General features: G+C 32.8%; 1 protein-coding gene across 1 annotated transcript; it reads right to left on the minus strand.

Moving 5' to 3' along the window:
- Nucleotides 1-3,666: 3,666 nt before the first annotated feature.
- LOC146950062 (shaggy-related protein kinase eta-like) lies at nucleotides 3,667-9,042 on the minus strand. The gene is made up of 12 exons (XM_085746027.1): nucleotides 8,776-9,042; nucleotides 6,984-7,076; nucleotides 6,400-6,459; nucleotides 6,004-6,276; nucleotides 5,833-5,907; nucleotides 5,693-5,749; nucleotides 5,091-5,231; nucleotides 4,925-4,975; nucleotides 4,745-4,840; nucleotides 4,554-4,637; nucleotides 4,217-4,318; nucleotides 3,667-4,006 (listed from the first exon to the last, which is right to left on the minus strand). The coding sequence occupies exons 1-12, from the start codon at nucleotides 8,938-8,940 to the stop codon at nucleotides 3,917-3,919; spliced, it is 1,287 nt and encodes a 428-aa protein (XP_085602153.1). The 5' UTR covers nucleotides 8,941-9,042; the 3' UTR covers nucleotides 3,667-3,916.
- Between the last annotated feature and the right edge of the window lie 5,934 nt (nucleotides 9,043-14,976).

Genomic DNA, 14,976 nt, shown 5'->3' on the forward strand with positions numbered 1-14,976 from the left:
ACTTTGGCGGCTTTGTGAAGCGCCTTTTAAACAATGTTTCATTGCTCGAGAATTTGGTTTTATGACTTTAAGCTGTTATTTAAGTCTTGCTTGTTTTGATGTTTCGTTTACTTCTGTAGCTTACTGTAATCCTAATTTTGTATGTGTGATGGTGCGTAATTACTCCGTATGATTTCGTCATTTTGGTGATTCTAACTTGTTCATAACGCCCTTTTTTGTGGGCGACGTCGATTTTGGCGAAAACCTGCTGCTTATTTTAAACGTGGTTGTTTATGGCGGCTGCGTAACACTTAATCTTATCTCCGCTCCTAGATCTTTTGGACCAAGGTTTTTTTTTGTCTTCAGGCGAGTTTTTATCGTCGACCCCGCCAGAGCCCTTTGAGGGTTGGCGTTTCAGGGGCTCGCAGATCCTTGGGATCAAAAATTTTTGTCTGCAGGCGACTTTTTATCGTCGACCCCGCCAGAGCCCTTTGAGGGTTGACGTTTCAGGGGCTCGCAGATCCTTGGGATCAAAGTTTTTTGTCTTCATGCGAGTTTTTATCGTCGACCCCGCCAGAGCCCTTTGAGGGTTGACGTTTCAGGGGCTCGCAGATCCTTAGGATCAAAGTTTTTTTGTCTTCAGGCAAGTTTTTATCGTCGACCCCGCCAGAGCCCTTTGAGGGTTGACGTTTCAGGGGCTCGCAGCGAGTTTTTATCGTCGACCCCGCCAGAGCTCTTTGAGGGTTGGCGTTTCAGGGGCGATTTCAAAAGAGAGTGGTCAAGGCTAGTTTTACCTTTTCCCACAGACGGCGCAACTGTACTTGCAAAAAGTACGGTAAGGATTCTAGGGTGGAGAATTGTATGCTAGGGTTTTGACTAATGGTTAGATGCCTTGAGAATGCTCTCAAGAGTAGTATTTATAGCCCACTATGGGCTTGGATTTTGGGGAGGCTAATTCTTGTGCATACATGGTAGCCAACAAAGGATGGTTGTTTTTAATTTGCTACATGTCTTTGTTGTTGCTGGATGGTAGGAGTTATTCCATTCCGCGTTCAGTTCATTAAGAAATCCACACAAGTTGTGATAGAAGCGCAAAAAGGAGGAATACAAACAACTAGAAGACTGCACACACACAAACCATGGTCGTCCCAACCTTTTAAACCCTTCAAACCCATGCCAAGAAAAGGATGGAACAAAAAAAACAGTTCCTCTACCCTTGAAACTAAAACTCCTTGAATCCCGAAAATGTGCACGAAATGATAGAGGCGTGTCGAATTAGCCAAAAATCTTTATGCATTTTCTTTCCTCTAGCTTCACTAAACCAAGATGGACAAGAATTTCAAACTCAATACAACTAGAGTTGTCATATCCAGTCCCTCGTATTTTTAGCATATCAAATGTACCTTAAAAGTAATCTCTACCATGTATCTTCAATAAAACTAATATCTTTCTCGCCAATTATAAAAGCACTCGCAAGGGGTACCTAAAATTTGTTCTTTTCTCAACCACTCAACCAAAAAAGCTTGGAGCTCATAATTTACTTGATCTCCATAGTCTATACTTGAACCTAAGATATGATGATTTCAAGAACTTCATTTGTACATTGACTTGTTGTTTTTTGGCTAACCCTCATTTTTAGCAGTTATATACTCTCTGGTATGATCAAACTATTTGATGTTAGGTTGCATATTTACGAAACATCACAAACATAAGGAGATTTCTTATGATTTCAAGAACTTCCTTTTGTACATTGAATGTTGTATTTTTTGGGCTAACCTAATTTTAATGCCCGCCGTAGAGAACAGTAAAACTCTTAGAATTCTGCTCTTTACCCAAACTGTTTTGCTCATTCCCAAAGTAAATGACATTTTTACCCTTACGCAACTTAACATGCGCTAGTGCAAAATGGTACGTGACTTAAGATAAGTAGCGTGACTTAACTCACGCTAGTGCAAAATGGTACGTGACTTAAGATAAGTAGCGTGACTTAACTCACGCTAGTACAAAAGGCTACGTAACTTAAGTCAAGTTACGTGACTTAAGTCACGCTAGTGTTAATACTGTTCACAATGAGTAGCGTGAATAAAGTCACGCTAGTTTTAACACGAGCGTGAGTTAACTCACGCTGGTGCTGGTGCTATGCACGCTGCAGACCAGACTGTCAGTGGCAGTAGCTGCTGCCTTTTATTCCCTGTTTGGTGAACATGCAATTCCAAGATAATGTTTAATCTTCTGCTGGATCCATTCTTTGTTTGCAAAAGTTTAATCTTCTGCTGATTTGGTTTACATTTTAATTCCAAGATAATGTTTAAGTTTTGAGTACTACAATAACCTATAGGTGTCATTAATTTATTATTAATTGAGAGCTTAAAATACTTCACGAAAATTGAAGCTGGAGTATCCAAAAGGTAGTCATTAGCAGCTAGTCATGGTTGTTGTTTCAGCAAAACGGGTGCCTTGGAGTCATTGTTTAAAATTAAAGTGAGTTAACTCACGTAGAAATTAATACTAGCGTGAGCTAACTCACGTAGAGATTTATATTAGCGTAAGTTAACTCATGCAGCGTGAGTTAACATGCGTAGGGTATTTTGGACATTTACTTTGGGAATGAGCAAAACAGTTTGGGTAAAGAGCAGTATTCAAACTCTTAGCTGCCACACCTCTTTGCAATTTCATATTTGTTCGGTTCCTTATTTTAGCTTTAGCTTGTATTTTTTATAGTGAAATATCAGGGGTTAGTTTTACGGAAGACCAAAATTTAAATCTATGGACCATTTGGATTGAGTTATTTTTGAGTTTATGCAAAATTACTTCTGAAACAACTTATGAAACACAATTATCGTTAGTAACTTATGAATTAACATAAAAATTTATTTATTTGCATATGTTATTTTTCATAAGCTCAACAATAACTCAATCTAAATGGACCCTTATTTGTTGTCCTAAGAGAAAAGCATATGAGCAAGCATGAGCTAAAATTTGATAAAATAAAATAAAATAAAAAATCTAAGTCCCATATCTATTTGACATGATCAAGCTATTGGATTGGATGCCACCTCAAATTTCGGACACAACGAAGTTTCTTATGATAACAACAAAGCTGCCTTTGTACTTTGAACGATGTTGTGTTTGGACTAACCCCTATTTTTGTGTAAGAAGTACAAAAAAAAAGAAGCAGCATTTACGTTGGTAACAATGATTTTTACTTTGAGTCAAGTGTTGGTAAGTAACAACGCCAACATAAATATTTTTGCAATCAATTAAGGGATGGGACAGTCATTGTCACCCCTATCTCATTGTAACATTGCCGTTATTTCCCTCAATAACCTTAGAAGTGTCATTCTCGCGAACAACCTAGGTACAACGAATAAATTGTTTTCTCTTCCCTTGTCAACTTTTTGGACTGATTCCTTTCTCCTGTAAAAAATTCTGATTCTTCTGCACAATGGAACCTACCTCTACGTAAGTGTAGACCACTCAATAATTAACGGCTAAATTTAGCTTCGAATCAATACATCGTTGGAGCATATTGACATACAAACAAAAATTAATCTGATCGTATAAAAAGTAAGCCAAAATACTACCAAGATGATCCATAATTTTATATGAACTACAGCTAGCCATACCAATGAGGAAAACAACAGTATAATTTTGACTGTCCTATTTAATGAAATCTACAGAAAACAATTAACAAATGCAAGGTGTATGCATGCTATAACTAGAATGAGATATTTAGACAGATTCAAGATTTTTCATGTTACATTGAGCAGCCAGTACATGTATACATACATCTTTGGGGACAGGGTGATTGGGGTTTGGAGGAAAACTTCATATATAAGGCCTGAATCCTAATCTATTGACCATAAAGGGGACCTGTGTTTAACATTAATAACTAGAAGGAGTGACTCATTGTTTCATTATCTCTTTACATTATGTGCTAGCCGGGATATGGGAAGCCAAGACCAGTCTGCCGCCTGACATGCTCTGGGATGAGTTTGTTGATCAGTTCGGGGGATGCTCCAGATAACTGCAGTCATAGTTGACACATGTCAGATTTATTAGCTAATTTAAAAGCCTCATATATATCAAATTTATGATATGTTTGGGACCGCAATGACATCTCCCTCAATGAAGTGTGTTTGGAACTAAAACTTAGATATTCTGCGGTGAGGATCTTCTACCGCAGTTCCCAACATTTTATCAATAGAATAACCCAATTTGGCAACTAAATACATACTTCCTGTTTAAAGTTGAAAAGTGGAGGCAGAGGACGACCATTAGGAAGTCGGGCATTGGGCTCTCGAAGCTCATCAAAGAAAGGATGTGCACATGCTTCCAGCTGAATAAAAAAAATAAAAAAATCATGAGCAATTTTAAAATCATATATAATGAGTATAATGAAACCCTCATTGTGAAAAACGTTGCATAATAGAAACTAATAATCATATCATACTACAATATGGCATACTATGGCAAGCTTATGTTCATGTATATTTTCATATCAAAACACTTATGTGCCATCCTTAATAGGAAGAATATAATGAAAGTACATATGGGTTTTGACTACTACTTACTGCACTGCAACGAAGACTTGGTGAATATTGAAGAAGCCTTGATGCAAGGTCGATAGCTTCAGGGGGCATACGCTTGTGAAAAACCTGAAACATGGATCATTCAACCAACTCCATCAATCACCCAAACAAAATAGCACCCAGAAAATATGTTGTTATAAAGCAAAAATAGCACTTGCAGAGTATGTAATTACCTTATGCCAAGGATGAGCTTTAATCTGAGGGAATCTAAAATCGGTATAATTAGGGTTCATACAACGAATTTCTTCTCGAGTTGGAGTACCAAGAACCTACAAGAAGACAGACATCAGAATAAATATCTGCAACTAGATTCATTAAGGCACCATCAACATTCAACATAGACAAGGCATTACCTTAATAATTTCCACAAGTTGGTCCACCTGATTCTCTCCTGGGAACAATGGCTAAAGAAACATTTGAAAGTATGAGAAGTCAAGATAACATCTTTCATAACAAAGTGAAAACGCTTATTATGTACAAGATATATTAGTGTATAAGTTTCCAACAAAGTTTAACAACCTGGCCTAGAAGAAGTTCTGCAAGGACACAACCAGCTGACCAGATATCAATAGAAGTTGTGTATTCTGTCGCACCAAATATTAGTTCTGGGGCCCGATAGTACCGTGAACATATGTATGAAATGTTCACTTCACCCTTGACCTGATATAGAAATATTATCATTATACTTTATCTTTTCATATAAATAACAAAAAAAAATTAGGCAGCTCAGTTGGTGGAGCTGAGACACAAAAAATTCTAACTAGGAGAACTAGAATTAAAATCTGGAAACCAACATAACCACTAATTTACTAACATTTACCTAAAAAAAAAAAATTAAACCAAAATTGGCATCTAATTCCAACTAATATCCTTCCGGTTTATTCTTAATCTCATGATAGGTAAACAGAATGGGTCCAGGTTGATAGCAACATTGACATTTTAATGAATAAATGAAATGTCATTATCACTAATACAAAAATATAAGTGCACTTATGGACAGATCTAAAGGAGCTTTCTAATGATCAACGGCTAGGTAGCATATGACTTCAATATTCCAACATTAAAATGGTAGCATACATATATAAGTAATCCATGCACAAAAAGAATGCAAACAGACATACCAGAACTTTCGCACTCCCAAAATCGCAAAGCTTAACTTGGTGAGTGAGAGGATCAACCTATGGTACAAACACACAATAGGTTTAAAATAAAAGTATGCAGCTCATCGACAAAAAAAAAAAATAGCAAATAAATAACTTACCAAAAGATTTTGGGGCTTCACGTCCCTATGGCAAACTCCTGGCACAGTATGGATATACGCTAGTCCCCTGAAGATCTGAAGTTCACATGCAACACAATCATTAAATGACTTCAAATGAAAAACTGAGCAACAACGTACCAGACCAAAATGCAAATAGAGAAGACCTCATACTTGGTATGTATATAATTTCACATAGATCAGGGGCATTCTCTGGTTGATATTATTGTAGTGTTTTAGAACTCGGTACATCGTCTCAGGGACATACTCCATGACCAAGTTCAGAAAAAGTTCGTCTCTGCTTGTTGTAGAGAAGAAACAGTGCTTCAAGGAAATTACATTTGGGTGATCCATCACGCGCATTAACTGCAGTTCACGATTTTTGTACCGCTTGTCTTGCAAAACCTTCTTTATAGCCACCGCCTCACCAGTCTCCAAGCACTTTGCCTGTGTTTCAGATCAAAAAGGTAGATACACAACCCGGGGGTGTGAAGAAATATGAGATGCTTGACATCAGAGAAATCATAGTACGACTTATCGCCTTAAAATTTATTACTTCATTATCTTTACCTGGAAAACAATTCCGAATGATCCCGTGCCAACAACACGTTCGGCCATGTAACTGATTGTCTGCAAGTTATAATAGAACATAAATTTATGAAACAAATGGTGAAATTAAAACCCATAATTGTTATTGTCAATATTTTATTGAACTTCTTCAAAATTATACTTTTTAAGGTTAAACAAATGAGGAACCAAAAATTTCGAATAGGGAAAAGAGGCAGAGGGAAGAACCTATTAATATTAATTAGATAGGACCGTAGGAAATAACCCAATTTCTAATTGACTAATACTATTATACACCCTCCGGTCACAAATATAAGCAAAAATTCATTTTTTAGGTTCATTCAATAAATGATGTATGTGGACTATTAAATAGTCCACATACATCATTTATTGAATGAACCTAAAAAGTAAATTTTTGCTTATATTTGTGACCGGAGGGTGTAGTTTTAAATGAATCCTTTATTTTCCTTCAAAAAAAAAATGAATCCTTTATTTAAAAAGATAATTTTAACTTATATTAAGACTTAAGTACAAAGATGGTTTTTAGAAACTAGAAATTAAGAATGATGGTTAAAACAAGCCCGCACCCGTTTAGGTTCACCGTTTTTGCCTCCAATGGTAGTTGAGATTATGTGACCAGTAACTGCATCATTACTGTCAACGACACTAGCTGACATTTCCTGCAATTAATAGCAATAAATAGATCTTTAATATGGTAAATAAATTCACCTAAAACAGAAATAAAAGAACAGATCAACAGACTCTTTCTTATAAAATACCCGTAATTGCTTATCGAGTTAATAACTAACTACCAAAACTGGCTTAATAACTTGTCTTCAATAAGTCGGTTCAAAAACATTTACTTAACATGCCTATCAGATATCTCATGTATGACTCAGCAAAGTCATTAATGGACATGAATATAAACACAGACAATTTAGTAGTCAAGACTCAAAAATTTGGACTCACTTCTTCTGACAAATTAAGATAAGGTGTTGCAAGTTTATCTACAAAAAATTAAACACATTTGTATCTTAAAATCCTGCATTAATTTGAACCGTTATAACTTATATGACAAGAGAAACACAGAGCAATAGAACTTAACCAGCAGAAATGGAAAACAGCCACCAATCAGAACGCAAAACCAAAGATGGGTGATGGGTTAAGTGTGAAGAGCTCAAAGGTATATGCACAAATAAAGTAGGTTACCACAATTCACAAGAAAGCATCACATGGGAAAGAAAAGCTTTAATAATCAATTAAGAGACAATGCAAGGAGAGAGAGAATCTAAAGACACTAATTCCCTGAAGCAAATTAAAACCATTTGAAACAACAAATCAAGGAAACTCCATTTTAAGCAAGGAACCAATGATATAAATAGAAACTATACCAAAATAACATTACAAGCAATATATATATATTTCCTTTTTGCAATAAAAAACAATATATTCTAACTACAACACAAAAATCACAATATTACAATTGTCATTGTAGATCCACATTAATATTTTTATTTTTTTTTGTAAAGTAGTTTAATGACTGAGGCTCACACATTTTAAATGTGGAGATGTGGGGAGTTCGGGGTTCGAACCCCAACCCCTGCGTAATATTGTCCTTGCAGCTACCAACCAAGTTGTGCTTACGGAACTAAATCCACATTAATTTTTTTTTGGGTTTATGGATGAAGTGACAAACACCGCCTCAAACTATATCGGGTTCAAACCTATATTGGGTTTTGAACGGAGGTGAAGGTATCTATCGATATCAGCATTGCCCGACAATTCCAAATTAAAACAAACTACCTTAATTGAAAACACTACTTTCCTAAAACAACCTAGGAGATAATTTGCTACATCCAACCCAAAAAACTTCTACAACAATATGAGTAATAAAACATTTAACTACACACAACCGTTAGGTTAAGACAACATGATATTCAGCTTTTCCTATACAATTTTCAAACAGTGAAAAAATAAAGCCTAAATTAAAGAAACAATATTCCACATTTTCAATTTTTCATTTTTTTTTTCCTTTTTCTTTTTCTCAACCACTCAACAAAAAACTCCATGAACTTCAATTTTTCAACACTAAGATCTCAACCCTAAAAGCACAATAAAAAAATTACAAAAAAAAAAAAGTGTCTATGTTTAAATTTTACATTTCTCAAGTAAGAAACCATAATTACTATTATTAGGTCGCCAGAGAAGGACTTTGAACTTCGCCGGAGAACAAACTCCGGCGAGGCAACTCGAGCTTCTGAACTAACGAAAATTAACAGATCGCCGGTGAGGAAGCTCAACCGGAGCTTTACACAGCGGATCAACAACGATCCAAGCAACGAGAACTGTAGTTAATTACAATGAGAAAAGAAAATTCACCTTATCAGTCTCCATACCGGAGCCGCCGTTAACCGCCGTCGTTTTCACCGACTCATTCACGGTTTGAGCTTGTTGTAACTGTAACGGCGGTGGTAACGGTAACGGTAGTGGTGCTTGTTGCGGTGGTTGATGGTGGTGATGTGGCCCCAACGGCACGGTGGCCATTTCAGAAAGCTACACTCTCACACTCTTTTCTCTTTCTCTCTCTAGTTTCTCTCTCTAAAAAAACACTTTCTTTCTCTCTCTAGAATCTCTCTTCTGTGTTTTGAAGGAATAGTGTTTTGGGTTCAACGATAGATAAAGGAGTAAGAGAAGAAGAGTGTTGTGTCTGAATTTGGTTTCTCTCACGCGCGTTTATTGGAGAGTGAGGTTGACGGTTTGATAATGACGGTTCGATTGTTGTGATGATGATGGAGATGTGGAATCTGGTGTGGTGGGGTGTAGGGAAATGTTGATGTGGAGATTCGGATGGGGACAATGTTTGTGATTGATGAAAGAGATGTATACGTATTTGGGAGTTTGTAATAATGCTGATGTAATGAACAAGACATAAAATACTTTGATTTAATACACTAACTCAATTTTTAACTATTCTTAAGTTCAGTGTTGTTGGAAGTTGGTGAGTTTAGTTTATTGAGTTGGTCCAATACCATTTTTGTTCCTTTTATTCTAAAGATAGTGATTTAAGTTTCAAAAGTTTTAAATAAGTCTTTTAAGTTTAATAGAATTCTCAAATTAGTCCTTTAAGTTTCAAAAGTTTTAAATAAGTCTTTTTAATTTGACAGAATTCTCAAATTAGTCCTTTAAGTTTCAAACTAAAAGGACCTATTTGCAACTTTTGAAACGGTGATGGTTAAAGGACCTATTTGAAACTTTTGAAACTTAAGGGACTAACTTGAGAATTTTGTAAAACTAAAAGGACCTATTTGAAACTTTCAAAACTAAAGGACTAACTTGGAAATTTTGTCAAACTAAAAGGACCAAAAATGGTATTTGGCCTATTAAGTTTAAATCTTAGTTATATTAATGTTTTTTAATGTTCTATAAAGTCTCATTTATAATTTTTTTAGATTTATTGAATAACAAATGTATCTGGATTATAATATTGTCCTGATACATTGGTTATTTAATAAATTTAAATAGAGAATAGTTGTTTATAAATATGATCAGAGTATTTCTTCTGTCTCAAAATAATAATTGTTTAAGATTTAACGTCATTCTAACGAGTATCTAAAGACATAGTTTAAGGAATAGGACTAAAAATGAATTTTTGTCTTGAAAATATAAGTCAAACACATGTCAAAGTCATAATTCCATCATTTTCTATGTAAAAGTTGCTTCTTTTGGATCATTAAACATTGTCCTTAAGGCTTGTTAGCATTTTCGTAAGATTTATGCACAATTTTTAACGAGATGATTAATTGTGTTGATTTTAATGTCAAAATCAGAATCATTTCTTAAAATATTTTTACTAATTATAGTTAGTTGAATAGTTAAGTTGGATGAAATTCAATAAATAAATGTACAATAGTGAAAATTAATAATAAATGTTGCATTGGTATTTTAAAGTGATAACTATTTTCAAACATAGAAAAAATGTTAAAGAGACAATTATTTTAAGATTTATGATATTGAGTAAATAAATAGATGAAAATTTGAATAATATACATTGACACAATGAGTCAATGACATTCATAAAACTATTGTTTATACTAGGATTAAATATTTACATTATGCATGGATGGATAAGTGAGTATTTGGGTTGAATTAATTTGTATTTTGAAATTTAGAGTTAATGTTCTTTTATATTTCAAAAAAAAAGGGCTGATGTTTTTTATGTAGGAAAAAAAACACATTAGTATACTCTTCCTACAAAGAAACAGTATATTCTTGTTGTTTCTATAAATAGTATAAAAAATTAAATGAACTTCCTTTGGACTATTATAACTTTTAAAGATGCATTTGTATTTCCTTAAATAACCTTTGTTGGCTATTGATGATAGGGAAATATTAACAGGTGCCTCGGGGCACTGGTTAAGGAATTATAAAAGGAAATGATTCTTTGGAAATTGTGTATTCTATGTTTCAAAAGTTAAAAAATTGCACTTTCTCATACAAATTATATATTTTTTTTTTCTACTTTTAGCTTCTTAACCAGTGCCTCGGGGCACCGGTTAACAAGACCCTTATTATTAAGTGGTTAATGATGAGTTTCATTGATAAATTGTTTGGAGGAAACCGCGTTCAGTTTTTCGAATGGAACAATTCATATCCAAGCAATATTTACCTTATTGTTGAATGTCGGATTACCAACGTCATTTTCCCCTAAGAGCCTGATGATTAGCAAAAAAGTATAAAAAAACTATAATTCCGTTTTTTGTTAACCCTTTGATTTCCACATGACAATTTATTCATAGGTCAAGTTTATTAACCACTTGAGTTCAATCACTTGATTTAATTTTACCAAAATAAGTTTCACATAAAGATGTAAAAACAATTTTCATTGATTATTGATTATTGAGAAAATAGAAGAGATGAAAAATCGAATACAATTTGCATTTAATTTCACAAGAATGAAAGAAAATCTAGTAAAAAAAATCACTAGAATAGATATAAGTTTTTTTTGGAAAAAGATTATTTGTTGAAACCACGTGATCAAATAGGATAAAAGTTGATTTTTTTTTATTATAATTTAGGACAAATAAAATGAGTTTTTTTCCTTTTAATTTACAACAGATGGAGTATATTTTTTAAAATAATGCCGAAGGAAAAATAATTTCTAAATTAAAGTGATACTAATGACTATTTAAAATTGAATACATATTGAGTTATTGACTATTTTGAACTATTGTACCCCATCTATCCCAAAACAAAATGTAAAAATAAAAAAGATGGAATTTACTGAAATACATTCATCGTATACTGTATTTACCTTCATAATAAATATAAAGTGGAAGATGTTAAATTAAAAGTGATACAAATAGTATTAAATAGAATGTATAATTAATAAAAAATAATAAATTCCCTCAAAAAAAAATGTTTTATTAAAATTGAAACAGATCGGTCAACTTGAAACAATATGAAACTTGGGGAGTAATATTCACAAAAGCATTCAATCACCCGGTCCCTTAACTTAATTGATTGTCTCAATTTGGTCATCTAACTATAATTTGTACCAATTTGGTCCCCTATGTTTTGCTTCGAAACTAGTTTTAGTCTTTTCTGTTAGTTTCTCTCAAAAAAACGTTAACTTATGTACCAATTTGGTCCCCTATGTTTTGGTTCATTACTAGTTTTAGTCCTTTCTATTAACGTTTTTTTGAGAGAAACTAACAGAAAGGACTAACAGAAAGGACTAAAACTAGTAACGAAGCAAAACATAGAGGACCAAATTGGTACAAATTATAGTTAGGGGACCAAATTAGACAATCAATTAAGTTTAAGGACCGGGTGATTGAATAAGCCTAAGATCAATAATGTTGAGAAGTTTGTTGAGAAATCAAACTTTCAAGTACCGATATGAAACTTGTAACACAAAGACAAATTTGAAGACACATAATACTTCAAGCTCACACCAATATAAAATTGCTAATGCATTGAACGTATATGGTACCTAGAGCTTACACCAATTGGTAGTACTAACCTTCTATTTATATGACGAACATAATACAAATTTTGTACTTGAAGCTTTACCATCTAATATGAAGTGTGGATGACACTAAATGAACGATAAGTGTTAAATTTCAGTTATTTTACTTATTTATTTACAACACTTATTAACTTGTTTTTCAAGTAGTATCAAGAAAACTCCCCAAATCATGTAAACATTACGTCCTTATATATGGGTTAGGTTTGCATTCACACACACGTTGTCTGGCCATATGTCATTGAATCAGTCAGTTATTTTGCTTAGCTTTAAAATTCAAATGACACAATGGAAATGCACAATGAGGAACAGATGAAGGTATAACTGAAATAGGAGGAGTATATAACCGATTAAGGAAGGACATTAAACAATTAGTTAACGAAGCTTAATCCCGACAATACAATATATATCCTTGTTTCATCACTTACACTAAATAGACTGAAATATATGTTTAAATCAATCTATTTTCCGTACACAAAATAATTTTTAATTATTGAACGACTTTAGCATACCACGGTCCATTATATGTGGATACAAAACTTTGAATACTTATTTTTATATCGCTAAAAGCAACTCATCAATGAAGTAATCTCATAATCACATGTTGAATACTTCGTTCGATCTTATTAATGCATTTCAGGTAAAGATGACATCCTTTATTATCATAAGGAAGATATTTAAGAGATTTTATTTAATATTATATATAGTATAAGGTTTATGAGTGTCAAAGTCAATTGTCTGGAATGATCAATTTTAACTCACTCAAAATATGTACATAATAGTCTAACGAGATAAGCGTAACAATTCTGGATTCAAGTTTCAAGTGTCACTCAACCAAACAATTCTAAGATCATCAACAAGAGTATATATTTGATCAATATTTTCTACCTTTTTTTTACTTCATAGTTATTAAAAAAATGCATAAGTACTTTAATAAATAATGAAGTGATGTATACAATATAATATCTATATATATTTTTAATCATAATGTTATTGACATATTATATACATATTGATGCTTTACGAAACACGACATAATACGAGTAAGTTCGTGATGCACAAGAAAACAAATATCACCGAGAAGTTTTTCAATAAATCAACAAGTAATTATAATGTTAATTAGTTGAAACTTGGAATGTGGAAACCAAATTAATTGATACAAATCTGAAATAGCAGAAATAGATTATAGTTTGACGTCATTAAGTCATAAGTTACATAATATTTTTTATATAAATAAAATAATGTAGTAATGTTTAAACCGTGAACCCACAAGACTTCTTCCATCAGAGGCAATCCTTTTCTAAAAGTTAATTATCAAATACTAAAAGTTTATCACTTCTTCCATTAAAGATTTGATATATGGTTATATGTGTTAAGTATAGAAATTATAGTTTTAACGAGTTCTTATAATACTTTCAATTATCATTTCCTTAAGTAATTATGTAAATTGTGTAAAATAGTCTTTGTTGGTTATTAATAGCATTATTTAACGTGTATTGACTTTTTTTTGGAAGAAACGACATTGTACCATAAATTTGCATCGTCAAGAAATTTTACCAGAAATCAGTAGGTTCACAAAAGATCAATAGAAAACTGGTGACGTGATGACTAATTTAAAGACGTAATGAAAGAAATGTAAAGGGTTTAAAAGCATGATATCGTTGTATCGGTAAGATATAGTAAAATAAAATATTTCACGATTTTATAAGCCTTTGCAAAGTTAAAAGCAAAATAGGAGGATTTTAGGGTAAGAGATGTTACCATCTCTCTCATCGTGAAAATTTCTTAGTAAAAAGCAAAAAGCATTTGAATGTTTACAATAACTGGATAACAAGTAATCATGAACAATAGTAAAAAAGCAAAGAAGTAAATCTATAGAGATGTCTACTGTCGTGGTTTTACATGCAAGTTTTGATTTTCATATATCTAATTAAATTCTTCTATTTTTATTAAATCACCAATCGCTTTTCTAAAACTATATGTATGTTATGTCATTCTTGATTAATATTCTTTTTTCGTGAATTAGCTCTTTATTTGGTCATGCAAAGAGTTGAGATTCAAGAAAAGTATAAAACACAAAAATATGAATGATTGGATGACTAAAATTAAGGTTGGTCATACAATAACAATCATAGTCTTGATTATTCTACTGGTCCATCAATTAATTGTATTACATCGTTGGTCAATAAAGGGATTATTAACATGCATATGTTGATCAATCCTAATCATGTAATGAACTCAATCCGACAAAATTAATTAAAATAAAAAATCAAATTCAAATTAGAAAACTAGAACATAAAAGGTCGTTTAATTACAAGTTCCACCTTACACCTTAGAAAATGATTTACCTATCCATAGTCATGAAGAACACTGAAATAAAATAGGATTCGGGAAATTAGGATTAAATAATTACTCCAAAAGGTAAAAAAAAAAAAAAAGTTCTTTCTCCAAGACTTCAATCTTCATTTTCTACTTTAAAGCAATCTCTAGGTCCATAGACGGACCTACGTTAAAGAATGCTATGGCTATAACTACACTTGTCCAGCCCACAATTT

Source organism: Medicago sativa, chromosome 2 (genome assembly GCF_051527215.1).
Source record: "Medicago sativa cultivar Bolivia chromosome 2, Bolivia_mono, whole genome shotgun sequence".
Lineage (NCBI taxonomy): Eukaryota > Viridiplantae > Streptophyta > Magnoliopsida > Fabales > Fabaceae > Medicago > Medicago sativa.